At 35.6% G+C, this 24638-nt stretch overlaps 1 protein-coding gene across 3 annotated transcripts in view; it reads right to left on the bottom strand.

Moving 5' to 3' along the window:
* Positions 1 to 3383: 3383 nt before the first annotated feature.
* Positions 3384 to 24638, bottom strand: part of LOC142334205 (uncharacterized) — a 141390-nt gene continuing 120135 nt past the window's right edge. For all 3 annotated transcript variants that reach the window (XM_075382035.1, XM_075382033.1, XM_075382034.1), the window contains 2 exons: positions 8123 to 8357; positions 3384 to 5262 (listed from right to left, as the gene is read on the bottom strand). In XM_075382035.1, coding sequence (XP_075238150.1) covers positions 3991 to 5262; positions 8123 to 8357 — 1507 coding nt within the window. In that variant the 3' untranslated portion in view covers positions 3384 to 3990. The remainder of the gene's footprint in view (positions 5263 to 8122; positions 8358 to 24638) is intronic.

The raw sequence follows: 24638 nt of genomic DNA, 5'->3' as shown, positions 1-24638 counted from the left end.
TCCTCTACTGTGGATTAATAACTTTTCTCTGTGGGTTATAGATAGGTATATGGCTGAATAGACAGATTATATAAAATTAATTTTTTTAATAATATTAATAAGTAGGTAATTTTGATTCTCTGATTTTTATCATTCTGTATTTGGTAGATATATCAGATGTGATAAAATCTGTTATGTATAAAGTAAAAGGTAAGAAATATTTTAAAGAAAGAAAATATTATAATTTTTGTAAATATTTATGTAAAAAAAAATATTTTGTTAACTTTAGTGAACTAATTTTACTTTATAGGCTAATATCATAAAACTAATAATGTCAGTAATACATTAAAATAAACATAATTAAAACTAATGGCATTTCTTTCATTATTGTGAACTACTTTTGTAATATGTAGATGCCTTCTCACCCATTCTAATTATAACACTTTTTTGTAATTACTATGCAGACCATATAAGTTTATATGCGCGCTTATGTAACTACTCTTAACACTTCCTCTCCAGTGGTTAGTTCCCATATCTCTTATAGGCTATTTATTAACTAAAATTTTATTGTTCTCTAATTCTAATTTCACAAAATAAACTCTTAACCTAAAAAAGTTTCAGATTTATTGACTTAAAGTTAATGGTTTTAATTTGTTTTTAGGAAAAATGTTATTGTTAGTTATCAACTTTATATACATTATGTTATATTTACATTTTATGTTTGTTAAACATAAAAATTTATCAATTTGTAGGCTTTCAGAACTTTCTAATGTTCATAAACTTAATTATTTTCCTTTTCCTGAAAAGCCTTGGAAAACTAAGGTATTCACTTGACTTAAGTAGAGACAATGATTTACAATATTACACTAATAACAGAATTAATTCCTTTTTAAGTAATTTTCAAGTACAAGTGGTAATTACTGAATACAATTTAGATCTAATCTTATGCTTATATTAATTTTTATATAATATAAAATATTTAAGTAAAATTAGTTTTTCATAAGTGCATATTATTTTTATCATGCATTAAATTTATTATATAAACTTACAAATTTACAATATTAAATTTTTAAATTAATTGGCATAATTTGAAATCAAGTAATTTACAGGTACTTAGCTTTTGTTACTATCACTTTATGAAAAATATTGATAATATGGCACATTGCTCTATGTAATGCAAGAAATCCCTTATATGAGCAAAGATTTACAGAATATCAGAGCTGTGACAATTTCTTATGAAATAAAAAGAACAAAAACAAAAAATTATTTGTAAAAAGAGACAAAAACATATATTTAAAAGTATTATTTTCTATTATGATTGCTTTCAGTTTTATTACTTTCAAAATTAACTTCGTATTTCCATACATAATACTGAAACATTGAATAACTTAAAATTTATTACCAAATTATGTTTAATGAACCATTTTCCTGTTTATTTGTTTAATGAACAGTTAGTATTGTTGAAAACAGTCTTCATTTATTTTCTTAAATTAATTTTTTAATATAATTTTTATAATTATGTTGTAATTATTTATTGTTATATTTTTTCATTGTTATATAAAAATGAAATAAAAACTCCTTACAGAAGTCACATAATTAAAAAAAACCGTAGTCTTTGTTACATGGTGCTATAGGAATGTGTTACTTCTACTATAACACAGCATCCCCAACTTATGGAAAAAAGAAATAAATTCCACTAAAACATATATGTGTTGTATAAATGTCATCACAATTCTGAAATTAAAATTGCATTCCTATTTCAGAATTGTTATTCATTTAATTGTCTGAATTCAGTTAAGTCAAGTCTTTCTTTAATCTGAAGTTTCTTCATAGACTTTTGAAAATTCTATGTATTAGAATTGGAATTTATACAGTGCTAAAAAATTCCATTTAATAAAAATATTTACCCATATTTCAAATGATACCAATTTTTGATTCGGTTTTTAAACTTCTTATGACTTATTTTTAATGCACTAAATAAAATAAACTAAATGTTAATCAATCATATGGCTGAGTAATTTAGGGTCATAAAAAATCAACTACAGCTGTTCTATAATGTTACAAGAGAATCAGGCTCATATCTAATTAGATATTATTTTGTTCAGATTTGAATGTCTTGTTACATTATTCTTTATCTATTTAACTGATGGAACTGACTTAGAATGGCCAGCATTATTCTAGTCAAGGGAAGTGCCTAACTGTAATTGGCTTACAGGCAGTGGTGAAGAATTATAATCTTAACATTAAAATAAAAATGATGAATATACAAAAGCAAAAAATAAAGTAACCTACCTAGTAATGTGTAAAATAAATCTGATTTAGTAAGCTAGGTAATAATTTCCTACTACAGTAATAGATGGAAATCTTTTAACTGGCTCTAAAATAAAGGGTGTAGGTACATGTGAAATTAAACAGTAATGTACACTGCATGAATCATATTTTTCCCTTTCTTTTCTTTTTTAAAATACGATACAGCAAGCCAAAAAAGGAAATCAAAATCATAATGAAATTTAATTACATTCACAAAACTCTTTTTACTGTTAGTTTTGTTTGATCAGTTTACAGACTACATCAAATAACTACATAAAAGAAGATAATCATTTTTCATTTTGCCTCGTAGTTATTTTAAATTTTGGATACTTGATAATTTTTTTCCCATTCTTTACTAATATGAGATTATCTAAGTCCAACTGTATTAACTCTTGACTGCTATGAATTCATAATTTTTACACTAAGTAATTTTTGGTGCATCTTAGTTCTGTTCATTAATTATAAGAAGAATGAATAATTTCTTCTCTCTTTATGATTCCTCTTACTTGGTTTAATTAACAGCATTTTGAGTCAGGGAAATTTTTGAATCGCTTCATAATTTTTATAAATCTATTTAAATAAAATCACATTCATAATAATAAAAACTAAACTTTTTGTTGCATTCTGAACAATTTTTAGTATTTTTTTTTTTTTTAGTCATTAATTTTAGTGTGTAGTTATAATAATTAATAATAATGTTTAAGATTATTTAATTAGGTTGTGATTAATATTGTTTAACAATCTATGTAAAACTAATAAATTTAATTTGTGAAGTGTGAAACAAGTATCTAGAAAACAACTAAGTTTATCTCGCACTGAAATTTGTTAGTGTTAGATAAAAGCTAAAAAAAATATATTTTATTTAAAAAACTGGATAATTTAGATAAATTAACTTGGATCAAGTTAAATATTTAACCTGATTAATTAATTACTTATAAATAATATTTTATCTAGGTGAATCCAATCTTTTACTTAATAGCAATATATAAGTTTAAATGATAACATTTGTTGAATTATTATATTTTTTTCATGTTATGTTAAATCATAGGGTATGATTTTTGTTCCAAAATAAAGTGAAAAAATCCAACTCAAAAAAAATCTAAAAATCAATTATTTAATTACTTCCAAATTAATTGTCTTTTCCAGTTGTAAAAAAATATTTTTACAATCCTTAATGTTACTCAAAAACAATACTAATTTGAAGATAAATTTTTTCTCTTTTTCCCAGCAATTGAATTTTTTGTATGGAAAGCTCTTTTGAGTACATCACTCATTCTAATCTATTTATTTGAATATCATACATTTTTATCAGCAAATATATTCAATTCTACTTATGCAGAATAAATAGTATTTTATAATTGATATATTAATTATTTTAGATTTATGTCATTTATACTGAGAAAGATAAAATTAATACATTATCAATAATGTATGTTAAAATTCAATAAGTCTTTTAATGTAATTATGTATCTGAGTTTTAATGTTATTGCATTACTCATTTAAACAAATCCATTATGTAAAAGAAAATCACCCATGAACACTATAATTAAAGCTTCAGCATAAAATTAAAATTATTTACATCCAATTATTAATGGTTTACGTTAAAATTACTTTTAAGTTTCATGTTACATATACTGCATCAATTATATATGATAATTTTTTGTTGATAAAATACTTTTTGTTAAAGCTGTAGAATGCTTCTCAATAGTGGAGTTTATTTTCTTCTTCCACTTCAAAATCAACTGGTTTAGGCCCAGGACCAACATCTTTTACTTTATCCTGTACTGAAAGAAAGCTACTTCGTATATTATCAAGTGCAGTTCCAAGACCAGATTTTATCTGATTAAATTCTTGAGTTACCAATGAAAGTCGACCTAGAAGATAATTCAAATTATCATCTATTTCACTCATTCGGCTGGTTATTTGTCCAACTTTACCTTCCATACCGTCCATTGTGTGTAAACTACCATTAACATATGTCTCAGTTTGTTCTTGTAACCTATCCAGGGCACCTGCCGATGCAGTCAGTTGTTGATACATTATTCCTATCTGTCTCCATACTTGACTAATTTCTGTTTCAATTTTGGAACTCAGATTATTAAAACCACCATTATGATTAACAACTATAGTTTCTGATATATTGTCAAATCTTTTATTTATTGTTGTGTTGAGATCTTTAGCTTGAAGTTTTACAAGATCCCCTACTTCAAGAAGAATCTGATGTACACCATATTCAATCCTTCTTTTAGTATCAAGTACGTTATCAGCTGTTTGAATTAAAACTTGTTCAACTTTTGATAATGCTTTTACTTCTTTTGAAAGTTGGTCATAACTTTTTTGTACATCAACATAGAGTCCTTCTGCCATTACACCTGCTTCGGTGACTGCTTTATACAAATTTTCTTGATCTTGACTCATTGAAGATTTTATAATATCTAATTTTTCCTCTACTTTTGCTGAGGCCTTATCAGTGGCCAAGATGAGTTCATATTTTACTTTATCGATTTCTTCATGAGTTGAATTGACTAACTGATTGATATCATATTTATCTGGAACTACAGTACTGATCTGTTTTATGGTATCAGCAATATTCTTCAGTTCATGTGAAATTAACTTATTAAAAGATAACTGGTTGTTAAGTTTGTCTTCTACCAAATCATGCCAGTCATCTTGATTAGTTGATTTTAATTGTGATAGTTTTTCCTCAAATCTATTAATAACATTTTCGTAATTGATAACATCCACAGCAGTAGTTGGTGAAGGACGAAGGACTAATGATTCTAGACGTTCAAGGGATGAAGCTAAATTATCAATTCTTGAATTAAGTGCAGCTTCCATTGCATCCAGCTGTACTCGATCGCTTGACAAATATGAAGATTGGTTTCGGACAAGCATTTCAATATTTGTCATCCATGATTGTATTGATTCATTCATAGTGTCAACAGTGTATGTTCCTTTTTCCCTGGCATTAACCTGAAAGAAAAATAATTAATGAAATTTTAACAATTCAAATGAAAATAATAATTAAATTTTTAATTATTTGTTTAAAAAAATATTTAAGATTAAAAAAGTAAAATAGTGATAACCTTAACAACTTTATGATTCTTTGAATTCATTTAATTAGCTGAAAATTCAAAAAACCAAGAAGTCAGAGAGTTAATAATGTTTGTTACATTTAACAACTACAGCAGAATCCTGCTATACTTCAGTTTTACTTAGTCAAATGTTGTAATAGTTGTATGAATGATTTATTTCAAAAATATAGGTTATCTGAGTAACCATTTAAAAATTATGATTGTTCTGTCTCATGTAATGAAATTGAACTGACCTAGCTGCTCTCTTAAGTTTATATAACTTCAATTTAATATAAATAAAGTACATGTGATTACATGTGCAACTTATTAGGAATCAGATTTGTAGCAACATTACATTTGCAACTGGAGGGAGATCCTCTGGAGAAAATAATAATTGAATGTAAATTTAAAAAATAAATTTTATTACTAGTACTAATTATAAACAACGTTGTGCAAAGAAGTTTTGTATTAAACTCGGTAAGAATGCTACTGAAACTTTTCCAAAATTGAAAAGAGCATATGGAAATGACGATCTGTCACAAACCCAAGTTTTTAGGTGGTTTAAAGTGTTTTCAGATGGCCGGGAATCAGTTGCAGACAATCCTCACTCTGTAAGATCATTAACATCAATAAGTGACAACAATGTTGAGTGAATCAGAGACTTGATACAGTATGACCGGCAATTAACTGTCAGAATAATTGCAGAATAATTGAATTTGAACCATATCACAGTCCATCAAATTTTGACAAACAAATTGGACATGAAAAAAGTTTGTGTAAAATTGGTCCCACAAAAACTCACTGTTGAACAGAAAAACAATAGGGTGGAAGTGTACCACATTCTTCTAGGGTGAATTGAAACTGATACTGATTTTCTAAAAAATGTTATTACTGGTGATGAATCTTGGATATTTGAGTGCAACCCAGAAACAAAACACCAGATCAAGGAGTGGTACACTTCAACTTCACCACGTTCCAAAAATGAGCAAATCAAAACCATGCTAATTTGTTTCTTTAATAGTAATGGTAAGGAGTTTTTGCCTACAGGACAGATTGTAAATCAATATTTTTACCAAGAAATTCTTGAAAGACTTTAGAAAATGTTGCCTGTGGTCACACGGCTGGTATCAACCAGCCATCAGAGACAACTGGATACTACATCATGACAATGCACCTTGTCACACTGCACTCTTAATCAATGAGTTTTTGGCAAAAAAAAAAACATTCCTGTAATTCCTCAACCACCTTATTCACCTGACTTGAGTCACTGCATCTTTTTCCTGTTTCCGTCTCTAAAAAAAACACCTCAAAGGACACCATTTTGGAACAGTAGAAAACGTAAAAGAAAATTTAACTGTAAAAATATAACTGTAAAAATGTTAATCTGAAGAATATTCCAGTTTCTGAGTTCCAACACTGCCACGAATAGTGGGAAAAATGTTTGAAGCATTGTGTGGCTTCCCAAGCCATTTTATGTAGTTGAATATCATAATTACTTTACTTTCTGCTCTTACTATGAGAGCATCAGTGGAACCTCTTCAATGTTGCACTATAATCTGACACAAAATTCAAAATTTTAATGACAGAATATTGTTGCTGACTACTCTACACCTTGATAATTAATTGTGAAAAGTGAAATTTTTAAATTACATTAAAATTTTATTGGTGATTAAAGAATTACACAATAATAAAATTAAATATGTGCACAATAATAAAAATTAAATACGGGTACTGTAAAGTAAACACAGTGACATAATATTGTAATAATTGAGAATAAAGACTTGAAATTACTATGACTACAATCTGAAGAAGCACAATTTTACCTCGTTCCTCCAAATAAAAATCTAAAATAACATGAGCAAACTATGTGAGCTATATCCTTTTAACAACTTTTTGATCAAACAAAAATTTTCTCTATTTAACTATTATGTACGTTATGCATATTTATTAACTATGATCATGTACGTTGTAGGTTAATGATGCACTAAAATTCTTAATCAAATATTTTTCTAAGGTTTTAAGGATTATTGATTTTTTTCAGATTTAGTTTCTGTATTAGATTCACAACATAAAATGTATGTATAGTTATTTTAATATTATTTTAGTACAGAATTGTTCCATTTGACCTCATTCATTGAGTTATATGATAGGTACAGATATCATCATTGTGTTTCTTAATGGCCCTATCAATGGAAAAGTCTGTGAAAAATTAAATTTCATTAATCCTGTTAATATGAACGTTCATATTAAGATATATCAATGAAGTAAACACATACAGTATTAAACACATCTGTTTACTTAGCCATATTTTAGGCTGATGCAGTTTTAAATAGAGACATAGTGACACAAATGTACTATAATAATTTGCTATGACTTCCATAAATTAATTGCATCAACATGAATTGTTACAAAGTATAGTCCAATCACTAAATATTATATTTATTACCAATCAATTACTGATGTGCAGTAAACTTTTCATTGGTACAACCAACATAACAACACTTGCAAGCAGAAAGTCTAAGCAATAAAACAAATTTATTTACTGAGCAAATTCATCTCTGATGTGCATGCTACATCTTGATATTACATTATTGACCCAAAAAGTATATATTTTCTAGCATTATGCCCTTGTGTTCAAATTAATTTTTAATAATAAACCAATTAGGTTCATATTCAAATTAGTAAGGATAAAAACCACTACTTTTTCCCATTCCTTATATTTGTTAAACAACTATTTTGTTTTTAATCTCATTACTTACTTGGTTTTCCAGATTACTTTCTATTTTACGCATTCTTTCATCCATTTTCTGTAGTATATCAGTAATGGTTTTCAGGCTCTCATCATGGTCCCGTCCTCGCTTGTCAAGCCCTGCAATCATTTTTTTCAATTGTTCACCAAGTTGCCGTTCTCTGTATTCATGACGTTCAAGTTTAGTTGTTGTATCTCTGAACATGTGTACGAATGATAAAACTGCATCTCGAATATCTTCATGTCTAAAAAAAAATAATGAAATTTCAGTTTCACTGCATCAAAATCCAACATAAATTATTATTTAGTTATAATTTTTGTAACTTTGAAGTCATTTAGGGTTAAAAAATTTTCAAGCTAGTAAGCAGAAATGCATAACAAGGAAATGCTTATTTGATTCCTTACACTGGAAATAACAACCTGAAAATCCTACCCCAGTAACATTTGCATATAACATTTTTTTTTTATTATCCCTTTTTAATCACTCAGAGGTAGCCAGTAACCACCTATAAGACGTTGCCACGACTAGTCCTAAGTGACACGGTGGCAACTAGCCACCTGCCCTGATTTGTCTGCTTTACTCCCTTTATTCGGACTTCCTGATGGGGTCCCTCCAGGTTCACTGAACCTGGACCTCCACTTCTGGTTGCCATGAAGCCCCTCCCCTAGAGGGCTACCCTTCCCTTCCCTACACTAGTCGGGGTCCGAGTAGCACCCCATGCAGCATGTGTTTTCTGAGCTCCTCCATTTAGATGCCTGTGTAAGAAATTCTTTCATTTCATTTTTTTTATGTTATTTTGATTATATCTCCAGTTTGCTTTCTTCCCTTTTTACTTCCTTGCACGAAGTAAAGAAAGTATTGTGATCACAAAAAATTTCAGATTTCAACAGAAATACACATTTTGATCCATTTTGACTAGTTTCAGTGTGATGTATGTACGTACCTCACATAACTCAAAAACGATTAGCTGCAGGATGTTGAAGTTTTGGATTTAGAACTGTTGTAAGATCTAGCTGTGTACCTCCACTTTTGATTGCAATCGACTGAACCAAAAGTGTCCAATAGAACCAAACTTTTTTTTGGATTTTGGACTTTTTCTTAACTGTAATAATAAGCTCTCATTGAGGGCTTTTCAATTATATATCATGTAGTACTTATTTTGATTGGTTTCAGAGTTATAGCCAAATAAAATTTTAGTTAATGAAGAAATATTTGGATCTTTCAAGGAAAAGCACATTGGACCAAATCAGACTTCATCTCTTTTTTAAATTATTTTTTATTTTAAATATATTGATTTATTAATAATTATTATATCATGATTGTAAAAAAATATTTACAATAAGTAACAATTCATTAATAACAATAAAAAAAAAAATATGAAAAAGACCAGATGTTATTAGTGAAAAAAAATTGTGTGAACTTTTAAAAATGAGTATATGTAATTTAATAGGCATTATTACATATGTGTATATGTAATAGATTTTTTGGAACATCTGATAATTTAATATTAATTGAAAATTATAATTTAGAATGTGTTCTAATGCTTAGTTGTTTGCCCCTACCAAGGGCTTCTAAGGGAAGCCCCCTTAGAAAATACTGCAATAAGTATATTGCGGTACTTTTGGTAATTTGGTTGATTTCTGTATTTCCTAGCCTCTTTACTCTGGCCGTTAGATTTTCTCAGGTCATCTGCATCAGCCTGCCTATGTCCTTTTTTCTAGCCAGCCTGCCCGGCTATCAATATTTTTTCCAGTCTCTTTTGCCAGTTGTGTTTCCTGCCCAACTGGATTTTCCCAGTTTTGGTTATTATTTTTTAATGGTTAATTTTGAACCAGTGACTGCTCCGTAGTATATAAATATCTTGATATTTTTTAATTCCTTATCCTCGATTTTTTTTTGCTATTATTTAATCGATGTAGATTTGGTCTTCTTTCTATTTCTATTTTCCTTTAGCTTTTTGTTTCTTTTTAGATTGGTTTCTACAAATCTGGACTTGGTTGGATTGGTCCCTTCGAATCTCGATATCTTCTCTTCAAATTCTTCTTTTATCGCTTGATTTTGTTAGGCTTTGGAGCTCCCTTCTGCTTGGTCCCGGCATCAGATTTCGTCTACTTCCTTAGCACTTAGCTATAAGTGGCAGCATCATCCTGGCTCCTTGGTTCTTGATACAAGAGGTCAGTGCCCAATTGCTCTTCTTCTTGCCCTGCTTCTGCATACACTTCTACCTATTTCTCTTCGTTCCGCTTCCATTTCTGCGCATTCGTCTTCTGTTACCTGGCTGAGCTCTAATTCGATGAGTCTTCAGCTATTAATAATTGTTCTTCTTGGTCGCTTCTTTTTACTGTTGCATATTCTGGTGGCGTTGCTATAAACAGCTCATTCATAGCCTTTCCCTAATCGATTGTTACTTGTTCCAAATTCATGACTCTGTAATAACACCTTATGGCTTTTGTATTTAATTCCTTGTTCCATGTCATGCATTGTCTGCATAAGCCCACTTTAGTGGTTGCCGGCTGTCCAGCCAGCAAAACACACTTAGCGAATTGTTCCAGTGGGTCTATTGCTATTTCATCTGCCAGGTGGCCAGCCTGCCCCGCGCTCCCCCTGACCGGCACTCGTCCGAGGATTTCCTTCTTCTAGTAGGAACCTGTAGATCTCCTAAGAGGGGCGTTAGCCCTCACCGAGATGGAGTGACTCAGGTGTGCAAGAGCAACATTCCCCAATAGCACAAGGTCCTGTGCATTTTTTTATTATTATTATTGTTGTAGGTTAGGGTTACTATGTTATGTTATTATGGTTGTAGCCATCCTCGAGGTGCTCACTTTATGTTCTCCTTTTAATTAATTCTAACCTGTTTTTATTTACTAGTTCCACCTGCTTTCTTTCCAAACTTAATAATTACCAAATAACAATAAAAATATTATTATTATTTTCAGGCCAACCTTAACAGGAGCCGGCTTGCTGATGACTTACTGCCGCAGCTAGCCAGAGACAGGGAGGACGATTTGGTGCTGATCAGCGAATAGTACCGGGACCGTGACGACTTCCAATGGTTCCGAGACTCGCTCGGGACTGCCGCATATGGATTCCGTATCGCAGCAGAGCCCAAGTTCGGAGGTACGGTGCAGGCGAGGGTTTCGTTTGCATCTGCTGCGGTGAAGTGACGATTTTTAGCTGTTACCTCACCCCAAATGATTCGATAGCGGACTTTCGCCAGAAAGTTGACGCGCTGGAGGATGTTATCCTCGCTGCCGCTGGTGAGTTGGTGGTAGCTGGGGACTTCAACTCCAGTGCGGTAGAATGGGGTATGGCGCATACCAACTCCAGAGGGAAATACATTCTGGACATGGCGGCACGTACTGTACTCGTGATTCTCAATACAGGGAACACGACGACGTTCCGCCGCCCAGGATATTTGGAAACCATTCCTGATATTTCCCTCGCCTCCGAAGAGCTGGTCACGCTCGTTCAGGACTGGAGAGTTCTCGAGGATTATACCGGTAGCGACCACCAATATATCTCATTTAGAGTCCTAGATGGTACACGAGAGCGCCCGGGGCCCCCACGGCTAGTGAAAAAATATAACGTCAGCAAAATCGATGACAATAAATTCAACAGAAAGATCTCCTCAGGGGTGGTAGCCCCTGAAAACTTCACCAACGGGGAGACGCTGGCGCTGAAGCCGTAGTTGCAACGACCATGCGGCTGATCGCTTCTGCATGCGACGCTTCCATGCCCCACGGGAGGCCGAGGCACCAGAAGCGACCCGTGTACTGGTGGACACCGGAGATAGCGGGGTTGCGCCGAGAGTGTCTTCGACTAAGACGGGTGGCCCAGCGTGCGAGGAATCGCATAGACGCGAACGCCAGGTCAGCCGAGTATAAGCTGGCAAAGAAGCGGCTCCGTCGAGCCATCAACGTGAGCAAGGCACGCTGCTCGAGAGAACTGACGGAGACCGTGGATGCAGACCCTTGGGGGCTAGGTTACAAAATAGTAACTACTACTCGCGATTGGGGGTCTCGCGGTCACCAGCTCCACTAGACGAGGCTAAAGCGGAATACGTCGTTAAGATGTTGTTCCCGGCCCACTCGGTCCTGCCGAGCGGGACTTCAGCGACATGGGCGACTTCCCGCTCTTCTCGATGGAGGAACTGGAAGGAGTCCTACGGTCGCTGAAAGGCAAAAAAGCCCCTGGTCTCGACGGTATACCGTAAACTAGTGGGGCGCTGCAGGCCCCGTCTTCTACTAGACATGTATAATGCATGTCTGAAGGCTGGGTCTTTTAGCAACAGGTGGAAGACCGCGCGTCTTGTGCTAATCCCAAGGGAAAAGAAAACCCAGTCGCCGTCCTCCTACCGCACATTATGTATGCTTGACACAGCTGGGAAGGTATTGGAGAAGCTGTTAAATAAAAGACTGGTTACGTCGATGAATCAGGCAGGTGGCCTGTCACCTAACCAGTACGGTTTCCGGCAGGGTCGGTCGACCCTAGACGCAATTCAGGAAGTTGTTGAGGCAGTCCGGCGAGCGGAGGACCACAATCATTTATCGCGACGTGTGGTCCTTCTCGTTACGTTGGGCGTAAAAAACGCGTTCAACTCCGCACCGTGGAGCGATATGATTTAGGCCTTGGAGCATTCGTTCCATGTGCCTCAATACCTTCTCAGAATGGTAGATGCATACCTGAGGAACCGCGCTCTCATTTACGAGACCGCAGCAGGCTGGCGTAGAACTACGTTCACGTCAGGGGCGGCGCAGGGGTCGATTCTCGGCCCCGACCTTTGGAACGCCATCTACGATGGCTTGCTGAGGCTGGAGATGCCTGAAGACTCTGCCTTGGTTGGGTACGCTGACGACGTTGCGCTACTTGTCGCAGACCGCGACATGGAGCGCGCCCAACTGAGGCTCAGTCGAGCCATGCACAGAGTCGGTGCCTGGCTGGACGATCATGAATTGTCGCTAGCCCTCAACAAAACGGAGATCCTAGTTCTCATGAAGAAGCGTATCGTCATCCTTCTCTCCCTGCGAGTCGGGGTAGAGGTTGTCGAGACCAAGCCGGCCGCAAAGTACCTCGGTATGATGATTGACCGGAAACTCAGCTTTGCTGAGCAGCTTCGTACAGCCGCCGACAAAGCTGCGAGAGCCGTAACTGCTCTCAGCCGGTTTATGGCGAATGTCGGCGGACCGAAGGCCAGCAGACGGCGATTGCTGATGTCCACGGTGCATTCCATCCTGTTATACGGGTCGGAAGTGTGGGCCCAGGCATTAAGAGTTGCAAGAAACCGGAAGCGGCTCGCGCAGGTGCAACGCACCGCAGCCTTGCGAGTCGCTTCCGCGTATCGGACGGTCTCCGAGGCTGCAGTTCTCGTGATCGCCGGCGTCATACCCATTGCTACTTTAGCAAGGGAGCGCCAGGTGATCTACAGGAGGTGACGGGCAGGCGAAGACCAGGTGACCATTGCCAACGAACACACTCGCACGTTCCTCGCATGGCAAGAGATCTGGGACCACGAGACCAGAGGACGATGGACCGCAATTCTTATCCCTCTGGTCAGACCGTGGACAGAGTGATGGCATGAAGAAGTGGAGTACTATATGACCCAATTTTTAACGGGTCACGGGTACTTCCGCGCTTACCTCCATGCCATAGAGAAAGCGCCGTCCCCCGACTGCCTGTATTGCCCCGGTGTACGGGACGACGCTGAAGACACCTTTTTCAAATGTGCTCGGTGGGCGGCAGATCGGGGGACACTAGAGGCGGATCACGGAGCACTGAGTCCCCACAACGTGGTTGCGATGATGCTCCGTGACCTGAGCAGCTGGGAAAGTGTAGCTCGATTCGACGGCAACATTCTCAGGGCCAAAAAGGTTGACCTGGATAGTCCTGTAAATTAGGTAGCACCTAATCAGGCTAGTATAGAAGGACTCGACCGGAAGTTTTTTTTTTTTTTTTTTTTTTTTTTGAGGGCGGAAAACGCTTGTGCGTTATCATCGCCCGGAATCTTTTTTTTTTTTATATAAAAAATTAAACGATTTAAAACTATTCTAAAAGACGGATAAAACTTACAACTAATATCACAGGTAAAAACTAATATAAAATCAAGAGTAAATAGAATTTTAAGTCCAAGATGGGTGTAAAGGGCCTATTCTTGGATAACAAAAGACTAAAAAAAAAATCTAAAAAGCATAAAAGATCTAATATAGAACTTTAAACTACAATAACAAAATTAAATAAAACTTAGAACTAACATAAATTATATAATTAAAACTAGGTTAAAAATAAAAATTAAAAAGGTGAAATAAAACTTAAAACTAACATTACTAAAATCTTACAATTAATATCAGACAGTCTTTAAAATATTTAAAAAAATAACTATATAAAATTTAATAAATTCCGATAAGGAGTGTAAAAGGCTCCTAATCGGATAAAAAAATCAAAAACTCAGAAAAAAAACTTATTAAAACCTCTTCCAGCATTAAAAAATATACGCAACAATATTAAATTTTTTGCATTAACCCAGCACTACGCAGAAATAGAAACATCCGGGTTAAAATTTCATTATCATTGCACAAGACACCACGGATGTTTCTAGGTAGATTAAATTTACGACGCAACGCCGCATAACATATGCAATCCTCGAGTATATGGTGCACAGTCATGGGGCAGTTGCATCATGCGCATAGTGGTGCTTGTCCTCTTGTCATCATGTAATCGTGTGTGATCCTCGTGTGCCCTATCCGCAATCGGCAAAGGACTACTTCCTCACGCCGAGTTTTTCTGTATGAGGAGTCCCATGGTAACTCAGAATCTTTAATCTGTCGGAGTTTATTATCAACGGTAGCCGTCCAGTCACCTTGCCAACACGCTCTCAGTGATTGTTTTACATAATTAATAAAATCAGAGGTAGCAATTCGGTTGGTGAAAGGAGGCTGATTGCATGCTTCTTTGGCAGCAGAATCTGCATGTTCATTACCTGGAATCCCTACGTGGCTAGGGACCCAGCAAAAAGTTACTTCTGTGTTGCGATTATTCAACTCAGCGATTGCGTTGTTTCATGTCAATTTCAATGACGATAGGATGTTTAGAATAAAAGTTTTTTAAGACTTGGAGAGCACTACACGAGTCACTGCAAATAAGAATTTTTCTATATTTAGGGTTAATGATGTTTAAAGCCTTATTTAAGGCGTATAGTTCAGCGGTAAACACACTCGTAATACCGGGTAGACCAAACATATAAGTTCTTTCATTGACAACAAATGCACAACCAACGGTATCGTTTTGTTTCGATCCATCAGTGTATACAACCGCGTCTGGTTTCATCTTGGAGAGAACACACTGAAACATTTGCTGGAAGACAATAGGTAGTTTTGATTGTTTATTGTATGTCGTAAGGTCAAAAGTAAAATTTATAAGGTTTATTCTCCACGGAGGATATGAGCAAGGATACGTAGGAAAGAATGACGGTGTGTCAACATTTATATGTTGCAGCAGACACCGGGTGCGGACACCTACAGGTGCAGTACGACGTGGATGGTCCTCATACTTTCCTAGATTAGGATTTCCAAAGACTGACTCAAGAACCGGGTGATTTGGCTGTCCTCTGAGACGAGAAAAATAAGACAATAAAAGCTGGTCTCGTCTAACCCAAAGTGATGGTTCACCACAGTCTACAAGTAAGCTTGCGACAGGACTTGATCTAAACGCGCCTGTGGCAAGCCGAAGGGAAGCATGATATACACTATCCAGCATTTTAAGCACGGTTTGACGAGCTGAAGAGTAGGCGACACAACCATAATCTAAACGGGAGCGAATAAAGGAATAGTAAAAACGTATCATACATGACTTATCGGCTCCCCAGTTGGTGTTAGTAAGAACTCGCATCATATCTAGAAGTTTGGAACATTTTGTTTTTAATTCTTTTATATGTTTGACCCAAGTAAGTCGGCTATCAAAGAATAAACCTAAAAACTTGACGTAGGTAGAAATAGTAATAGTCTCTCCGTTCAGAAAAACCTGCGGAATAGAAGGGTTTCGTAGCCGAAAAAAAACTACACATTTTGTTTTTTCGGATGAAAATGTGAAACCAGTAATCCTGGACCAAGCTTCAAGGTGAGATATAGTGTTCTGCAGTAGTCTCTCTGCTGTGGGTGTTGAACGGCTTGCAATGTAAATAGCAAAATCGTCTGCAAATAGAGAACATGAAACAGGAGTCTGCACACATCTGGTAATACTGTTCATGGCTACAGAAAATAAGGTGGCACTTAATACACTACCTTGAGGCACTCCATTCTCCAAGATGACCCTATCTGAGAGCGAATCGTCCACCCGAACACGAGCTGTTCGGTGATTTAAGAATCCCCGGATAAAAGCAAGCATATTGCCCTTGATTTCCCATTCTTTGAGGGTGTTAAGAATACCACGTCGCCAGGTTGTCATACGCCTTTTTTATATCAAAGAAGATAGCGACGAGGTGTTGGCGATTGAAGAAAGCGTTTTGTATGGCTGTTTCTAGTGACACTAAATGGTCAATGGAAGATCGTCCTTGTCGAAAACCACACTGTTCTGGAGATAGAAAGCCATGTTTCTCCAAGTACCACGTAAGCCTGCGGTTTACCATTCTCTCCGTTATTTTACACAAAACGCTTGTTAATGATATAGGGCGGTAGCTTGAGGGGTTGGTTTGGTCTTTACCAGGTTTTAGTACTGGTATAATAAATGCTTCTGACCAGCCGGGTGGGAAGACTTGTTCAGAGAATAAACCGTTGAAAATATTCAAAAGTTGTTGTAGTGCCGAATTAGGAAGGTGTGAAAGCATGGAAAGGCGAATGTTGTCCGGTCCAGGGGAAGTCTTCCGTGAGTTTTTAAGTGCGTGTAACAATTCCTTAAATACGAATGGGGTGTTTAATTCACCAACCGAATCACCAATGTTTAACGATAATACTTCTATCTGTATCTTGTGCCTTTGAAAATCGTTATTATATGATGAGGTGAGAGACACCGAGCGGAAAGATTTTGCTAGACTATTTGCCACTGCCGAAGGTGATGAAATGAGTTCTCCTTCATCAATAAGACCGAGAATAGATTGTTTCGGTGATCCGAAAATTGCACGAATTTTTTTCCACACAGTAGACGTGGGAGTAGTGCGTGAGATAGTGCTCACGTATTTCGTCCATGAATTCCTCTTAGCGTTCAAGAATACCCGACGGCACACCGCTCTAGCCTTGCGGTATAAATTTAGATGTTCAGCTGTAGACCTACGATTAAATTTGCGTAGTGCCTGCCGTCGATACCTAATAGCATATTTGCAATCATCGTTCCACCATGGAACGAAAGGACGTCTAGGTTTACCCGATGTTTGTGGGATATATCTGTTGGCATTCTCAAGTATCATGGACGTTAAAGAGGAATACTTGTCAAGGATGTTCGCATCATCGTCATACTGCGATTGGAAAGCTTTATGGTATCCATTCCAATCCGCCTTTTCAACAATCCATCTCCGTGGCCTTCTTTTAATCTCGCAGTCTACATCAAAACCAATAATAATTGGTCTGTGATCACTGCCGTGAAAGTTATCACAAACAGACCAATTAAAATGAGGGAGTAAATTTGGCGAGCATATGGAGAGATCAATGTTAGATACAGTACCAGATGATAAGGACATGAATGTGTGTAATCCATTATTCAGTAGACAAAGGTCCAAGTCTTGTCTTACTTTGTTTATCATATTTCCTCGAGTGGAGCAGAAGATTGAGCCCCAGGAAATATGATGGGCATTGAAGTCTCCTACTATTAACGATGGAGATGGTATTTGCGTGAGGAGATTTGAGAAATCTTGATCACTGAACTCAGTGTTCGGTGAGAGATACAGGTTGCAGATGTGCAATTTGAAGGGGATAGAGACCTTTACTGCAATAGCAGGTATGACAGTGGTTAGTTGAATTCTTGTAGCCGACACCCCATTCTTCATGAAGATAGCCACTCCACCACTCTCCCTACTGTCTACTAGGCAGTCGTATCTCTCACAGAAGTATCCTCTGAGTGTAATTGGGTCATGTTGTAGAAGGTGAGTTTCTTGGAAACACATGATTAGTGGATCATGTGCGTGCGCCAGTACTCTAATATCTTCAATGCGGGACCGAATACCTCGAACATTCCACTGAATAATGTTCATAAGTGTAAAAAAAATAAATAAAAAAAATTAAATAATTAAATTTCAGAAATTATATAAAAATTAGCTGTACGTGATTCGGTTTTTGTTTTTTGTATTTTAAAGAACTCTGATACCCTAGGGTCGGGCGGTTCTTCAACCATATCCTCAAGTATATGAGGTGATGGTGGAGGAGATTTATTTGAATGAGATGCTGCAGTTGACATCCCAGAGGAGATAGTTATGTGGGTTCCCTTTACAGAGAGATTATTAGGTGGCTTACTGCCAGCTGTGACAGTCGCTACTCGTGCCGGTACGACTTTGGGAACAGGAACTTTCGTATGTATCACACTGTTGGATTCACTAACTGCGACGGAGGACTTTTTATTCATTTTTGTCAGCTCTGAGTGATAGTGGCTGTAAGTGAAGCTACTTGATCAGAAAGCATCTGAACAAGTTTTTTAAGCTCATTGCAGGATCCGCACTGCTGATTATTAACATTTGTAGGAATTTGTTTAGATGTAGCGGTGGCAAAAGATACATCTGGTTTAACCAGGTTCCGTGAATTGTTTATCTTTTTATATTCTCTACGTGCAGCCGGGAAAGATAGTTTTTGCTCCGTACTGATTGCCTTTTCTTGCCTTTTCTTCTTTAAAAGTTGGGCAATCTCGGGAGCGGGCTGTATGTGGACCACTGCAGTTTGCACACTTTTCACTTTCTTCGCAGTTAGTGTCGTTGTGACCTTCTTTACCACATCGAGCACAGATCTCAGTTTTCGTGCAAGATGTTGTAGTGTGGCCAAAACCTTGGCATCTGAAACATCGCCGTGGGTTGGGTATGAATGGTCGTACCCGAACCGAGAGGTAACCCACTTTAATCTTTTCTGGTGGAACAGGGAGATTGAATGTTAGTATAAGAGACGGTGTCAGTTCTTCTGTTCCGTTCTGCCGTTTCATTATACGTTTCACGTCAACAACATCTTGGTGGCAAAGCTCATCAACTATTTCAGAGATATCTATATCTAAGAGGTCTCGACAAAAAATTACACCTCGGCTCGTATTTAACGTTTTGTGGCTTTCTGCACTTATATTTATACCACCCATATTACGGAGACGTAAGATAGATCGACTCAGTTCATCGTTGAATGTTTCGATCAGAATCGATCCGTCACGTAATTTCCTGATATTCTTCGGGGAGCCACTTAAACATGTTATGGTTTTGTTTATTAAGAAAGGTGAAACCTTTTGAAGGGAGCCACCTTCCTGACTATTTCTGAGAACAACAAATCTAATATTTTTAGAATTCGATTCTAATAAGTTGTGGTTCTCTTCAGTAGGACTTTTATCCTCGTCAGACAAAGCTGACCGAGGTCTCTTCACAAGACTGGATTTGGTGGTGTTTTCAGATGGACCACCAACCATCATTGTGTTTATTATTGGAACTGAAATTTTGGTCCCACGAGTACCGGCGAAAACTGGACCACTCCAGCAGAGTGCACGCGTACTGGAGCTAGAGCTAAATACACTGGGTTCGCCCTGGTGCCCAGAGGACATCGTTCGAGACTCACTACGTAGAGCCATTCAACCATCGGCACGATTTGTTCCCACCTTGGATTACGGTTGCGTTTCGTAAGAAGTCGCAACACCACCGAGTGTAAATGTAAGAAATATCAGTGTAGGTTTTTGTTGTGTAATTGTGTAAGTGTGTATGTTGTAATTTATGTAGTGTTCTTGGTGTAGTATATGTGTATAATGTAAAGTGTTCTGCAGCTCATTGTATAGTGGGAAGAAAACTGCAGAGGCTAGGCCCGTGGGGACGCCAACCCCCAAAGTCTTAAAGAATAAGACTCCCCGTCGGGGTCGACCGGAAGTAATGTATTAAACGGTTCCGGGTCGAGTCCTGGTAGAAAGGGGGGTGGTTTTAGTCGGTAGTCTGCTGATAGTGATTGGATAATACCATCAGCGGGAGCCCGACACTCCGTACGTAAATGCATTTCCACCTCCCACCTCAAAAAAAAAAAAAAAAAAAAAAAAATGTATTATTATTTAATCATCACAATATTTCAGGCTATTTTTTTATGTGTTTGTGCATGACCTAGGATTTATAATCTCAATAGAACTACTACTCTATTGCGCTTATCTCTTTCCTAGTTGCTGAGTCACTTGTGTGAGGAGATGGCAGGGGTAAGTATGTGTGGGAGCCCTGCGGAAAAGATGATTATTATTATTATTTAGAAATAATACCTAAAACCATCTATAAATCACTAGTTCAAGAACACAGTGGGTTTGTAGTTACAATAATAAAAACACTCTTAGTTCACAAATTCATTGATAAACATCACAAAACACCATATAATAGTACTAGCTCCCTGTCGTAGTTTTGCCCACGCTATACAGTTACTTGCGTTTCTTGTAGCAGTCAATCTTTTTATTTTATGTTTATTAGTCAAGTAACCGGTGGTAGGTGCAGCCAGTCACACATATAGTAACAATGGCAGTGGCTGTGGTGGTTGAGCCACAGCACCTTCACACCCCTTAAGAAAAATCGGAATTAAAAAAATCCGAAAATGGTTTTTAAATATTTATCTGAAAAGAATTTGCATGCCCAAATTTACTGAATATTTCGTTTCTTGCAGTCGGGATTGGGAAAATGTACAATAATTGTTCAAAAATCTCTTCATCACATTTCAAGATCGAATTTCAAAAATCTAGAAATAGGTTTATTGACATGAAGATTACACTCACAAAAAATCAGATTGATTTCTTCATTTGTTAATGAGAGATTAAAAAAATTACAGGGTTTCAAAAAAAAATTCAAAAATAAATTTTTATATTATATTTTATAGATTTTTCGAGATGAAATGTATCAAAAAACCTTCTCAGTTATGCGAAGAAACATGGGTTCTTCCCATGTTTCTTCATATGGGAAGAACCCATAAGATTTAGTTGCGAAAGATCGGCGGTAGTTATTTTGTTTATCCCGAAAAAATAAAAACCCTCTTCCACTTTATACAGAGTGAGCAACATAAAACCGAATCCATAACGTAACCGCTGCAGAATCTGTTGCTTATGTTGGAACGAAATTGCATGAATGATACGGATAGATCAAATAAGACAAAATATAAAACGTAATTTATATGTTGCATTTATTAACCTTATTGTTACAAAAAATGTTTGTATTTACCACCCTGGGCATCGATACACTTTTGTGCCCGACTGATCATGTTGGAGTCGTCTGACGCAAAACGTAGTTATTAATTGTGTTGATTTCTCGTTGAATGTTCACCTGCAGTTCATGTTCTGCGAATTAACATGGCCGAATAAATGAAACCATGCCTCGTCTGATATGAAATACGACATCGGATCTATCTGTCCACTAACAATGTTTTCAAGAAGCCAGTTGCAATAACCAAGTCGTTTCGGTTTGTCTGTCTCCTTCAGTTGTTGCACAATTGTAAAGCGGTATGGTTTCAATTTTAATTCAAGAAGAATTTTACAAGATGTGTATTTAACACCAGATTGTTGGGATAACTTGCGTAGTAATTTTTTTGGACTGGCAGTAATTCTCCTTTCAATATCGATAGTGGCCGGTGGAGTCCTAATGGAAGGTTGCCTATTTCGTTTTGCATTTGAAACTGAACCTGTTGTATGCCATTTTTTAACTAAATCGTTTATGCTACTATTCGCTGGGATTCAGGCATTCGGAAATTTTTCTACGAATACTTGGCGTGATTCTTCAAACGAGCCAAAACGAATGTAGACCTCAACAATAGCTACTCTCTCCTGGATTGAATTAGGCATTTTACACAAACATAGCTACACTACAACAAAACGTATCCTGCACTGATACGTAACCTCCTGGCAAATGACAGCAACAATCAGTAGTAACATATACATCCACTAGTTGCGCTAATTTTGTGAGAGACTTTCATAAATAGTGTTGGGTAGCGGTTTCATTATGGGTTCTGTTTTATATGCCTCACCCTGTATAACAGTATAGATATAGCTAATGTAATTAAAAGAGAAACCTTTCTGAAGTTAAAAAAACATGATATAAGAGAATCTGAACAGATTTGGCGAATAAATTGATTTTGGTTACACCATTAACAATTTAGATAAGAATGTGACTGACCATTCATTTATAACCGGAAATGAAATATGAAAGATTATAATGAATGGTATATAATGGTAGGAGGTTAAGATAAAAGATTCTTAATGTGTGATTCTTTAATGTCTGTAAAGGATAAAAGGAGTTTGTTTGATGAAATGATAATGATCTTCATTCAGAAGGGGGTATGAGTATTAAACTGGTGCTCTTTTATTTTGTAAAATAAACTTAGGGTAAGAATGAATAGAAAAGACAATTATAGAGTTAAATGGAGATAAATAGAACTGCACTCTCCTACCAGTTTAATGTAGATAAAGAAGATGAAAAGAAGAATGTGTTTATTTTGTACAGCAATTATTGATTATAAGGACATCGAAGTCTCTACTTTATTATGAGCATCTCAGCCTTGAATTTTTGTACATCCAAAACAAAATAACTGATTCAGACCTCCAAAACCTTAACACAGATTCACTGGACGTCTGCTCGAATTCCATGAAAAGTCACTGCAAATAGAAAAAGGTCAAAGGTCCATATTTAAACAGGGTTGATGAACTTTATTACGGATGAACTTTTTTTTTTGAGTAGCCCAAATACATATGAGCATACAACAAGCGACCTTTCCTCTAGATGCTGAAGAGCCACCTGAAAACAGACTCAGGTAAAAATTCTTTTAATAAAATTCCCACCCGTCATCAGAATTATTTGATATCTGAAGAGGTTAAGTATTAGATAATGTATATAAATATCATAAGTTAACTCTAAAAATCTATCCATTTGAAATAGATATCCTTTTGATGTTAATATAATGCATACCGACTGCATAATATTCTCAAATGTTATGGGTAGGTGTGGGTAGGATTTACCCATAGCAAATCCTTATCTCTATTTTGGGTAATGTTGTGGGTTCCAAATATTTCATTACGTTAAAATTAAATAAAGATATTCTATAAGTAGGGGCTGCGGCTTTAAAATTGTTTACTTCTGTAGGGACCGTTTAACAAAACATCTTTATTTAACCATATTTAATGCAAATTAATATGTAAACTGTATAGATCATGTAACAGAGAAAAAAAAATGAAATGACTGTAAATGAAACAGGGTGTCAGTTTATATTCTTTAGTAAGGGTAACTAACACAGTTATTAAAATCCGAGCATCCAGAACTACTACTAATGAAAAGAGTACGGTTTTTACTAATTTCATAGGTTATGAAACGTTTTTATGAAAATTTGAACAATATTTCAGATTATACATATCCATATAGCTTATTCTTTAAACAATATAAAATGAATTATTTTGCAGAAAGACCCGATGAGACCAGTTGAAATTATTATAAGTTCTAGTTTGAATCAAATTGCTTCGTTTGTACAAGAATGTTTAGTTACCCTGCAAATCCCTTTGTTCGTAAGGATATGAGTACAGCCATTTAATTTTTTTAAATACTAACTGGACTGACTATAGCCTACACGTTATATTTTATTAAAAGTAATTTATTTACAGTTCAGTTACTAGTCCTTTTTTTGAACAAAACAACTTTTTTATTTTAAAAAATAATAATAATTTTTCACTTCTGCATAAATGAAGTTTATGAATTTTAATATTTGTTGAGATAGCCCGTTATGAGACTACAACTGACGATGTTAAGATTTATACAAGTTACTATTTAGTAAACTCCAGATTGATGAAAAAAATAAGTGGCTGTTAAAACCGAGCACCAGTTTTCATTATATAAGCCTATAGTCAACGAGGTTTAACTAACACAATAGGTGCAAGTTTTTTCCTAGATGTCCAAATACGTGACTCGGAATAAATAAAAAAAGACGTCTCTCTGTGTCTATTGTTGTAGGTGATTTAAACATGAATGTAATAATTTATCCACGAGTACCATTTAAACTTGCCGTTCCGAACATGTTTCTTGCGGCATCTTTTTTTTAATGGAAATTCTTGTAAAATACTTCCCTCTATTAACCTATTCAATTTTGTTTATGTTTGAAAACGAATAAACAGAAGCTATATAAAAAGAATACTCTTAAATGGATCACGTCAAAATTTCTGGTATAGGATTTACGTTCCACCGTCTTTGAAACACCGAAGTTGAAAAAAAAATTCTAAAAAAAAATAATAATAAAATAATGCCTTTCTCGATTCTAATTTATAAAAAAAAGAAGAAAATAAGTAAAACAATCTGTTGGAGTAGATATAGAAAAACAGAAATACAGTCATTTATATTATAGACTATATATCCAACATGTAATTATAATTACACAATTAC

This window comes from Lycorma delicatula, chromosome 1 (genome assembly GCF_047948215.1).
Source record: "Lycorma delicatula isolate Av1 chromosome 1, ASM4794821v1, whole genome shotgun sequence".
In the NCBI taxonomy this organism is placed as follows: Eukaryota; Metazoa; Arthropoda; class Insecta; order Hemiptera; family Fulgoridae; genus Lycorma; species Lycorma delicatula.
Note: the sequence above shows the minus strand (reverse complement) of the source record. Positions and strands in the feature narration are given on the sequence as shown.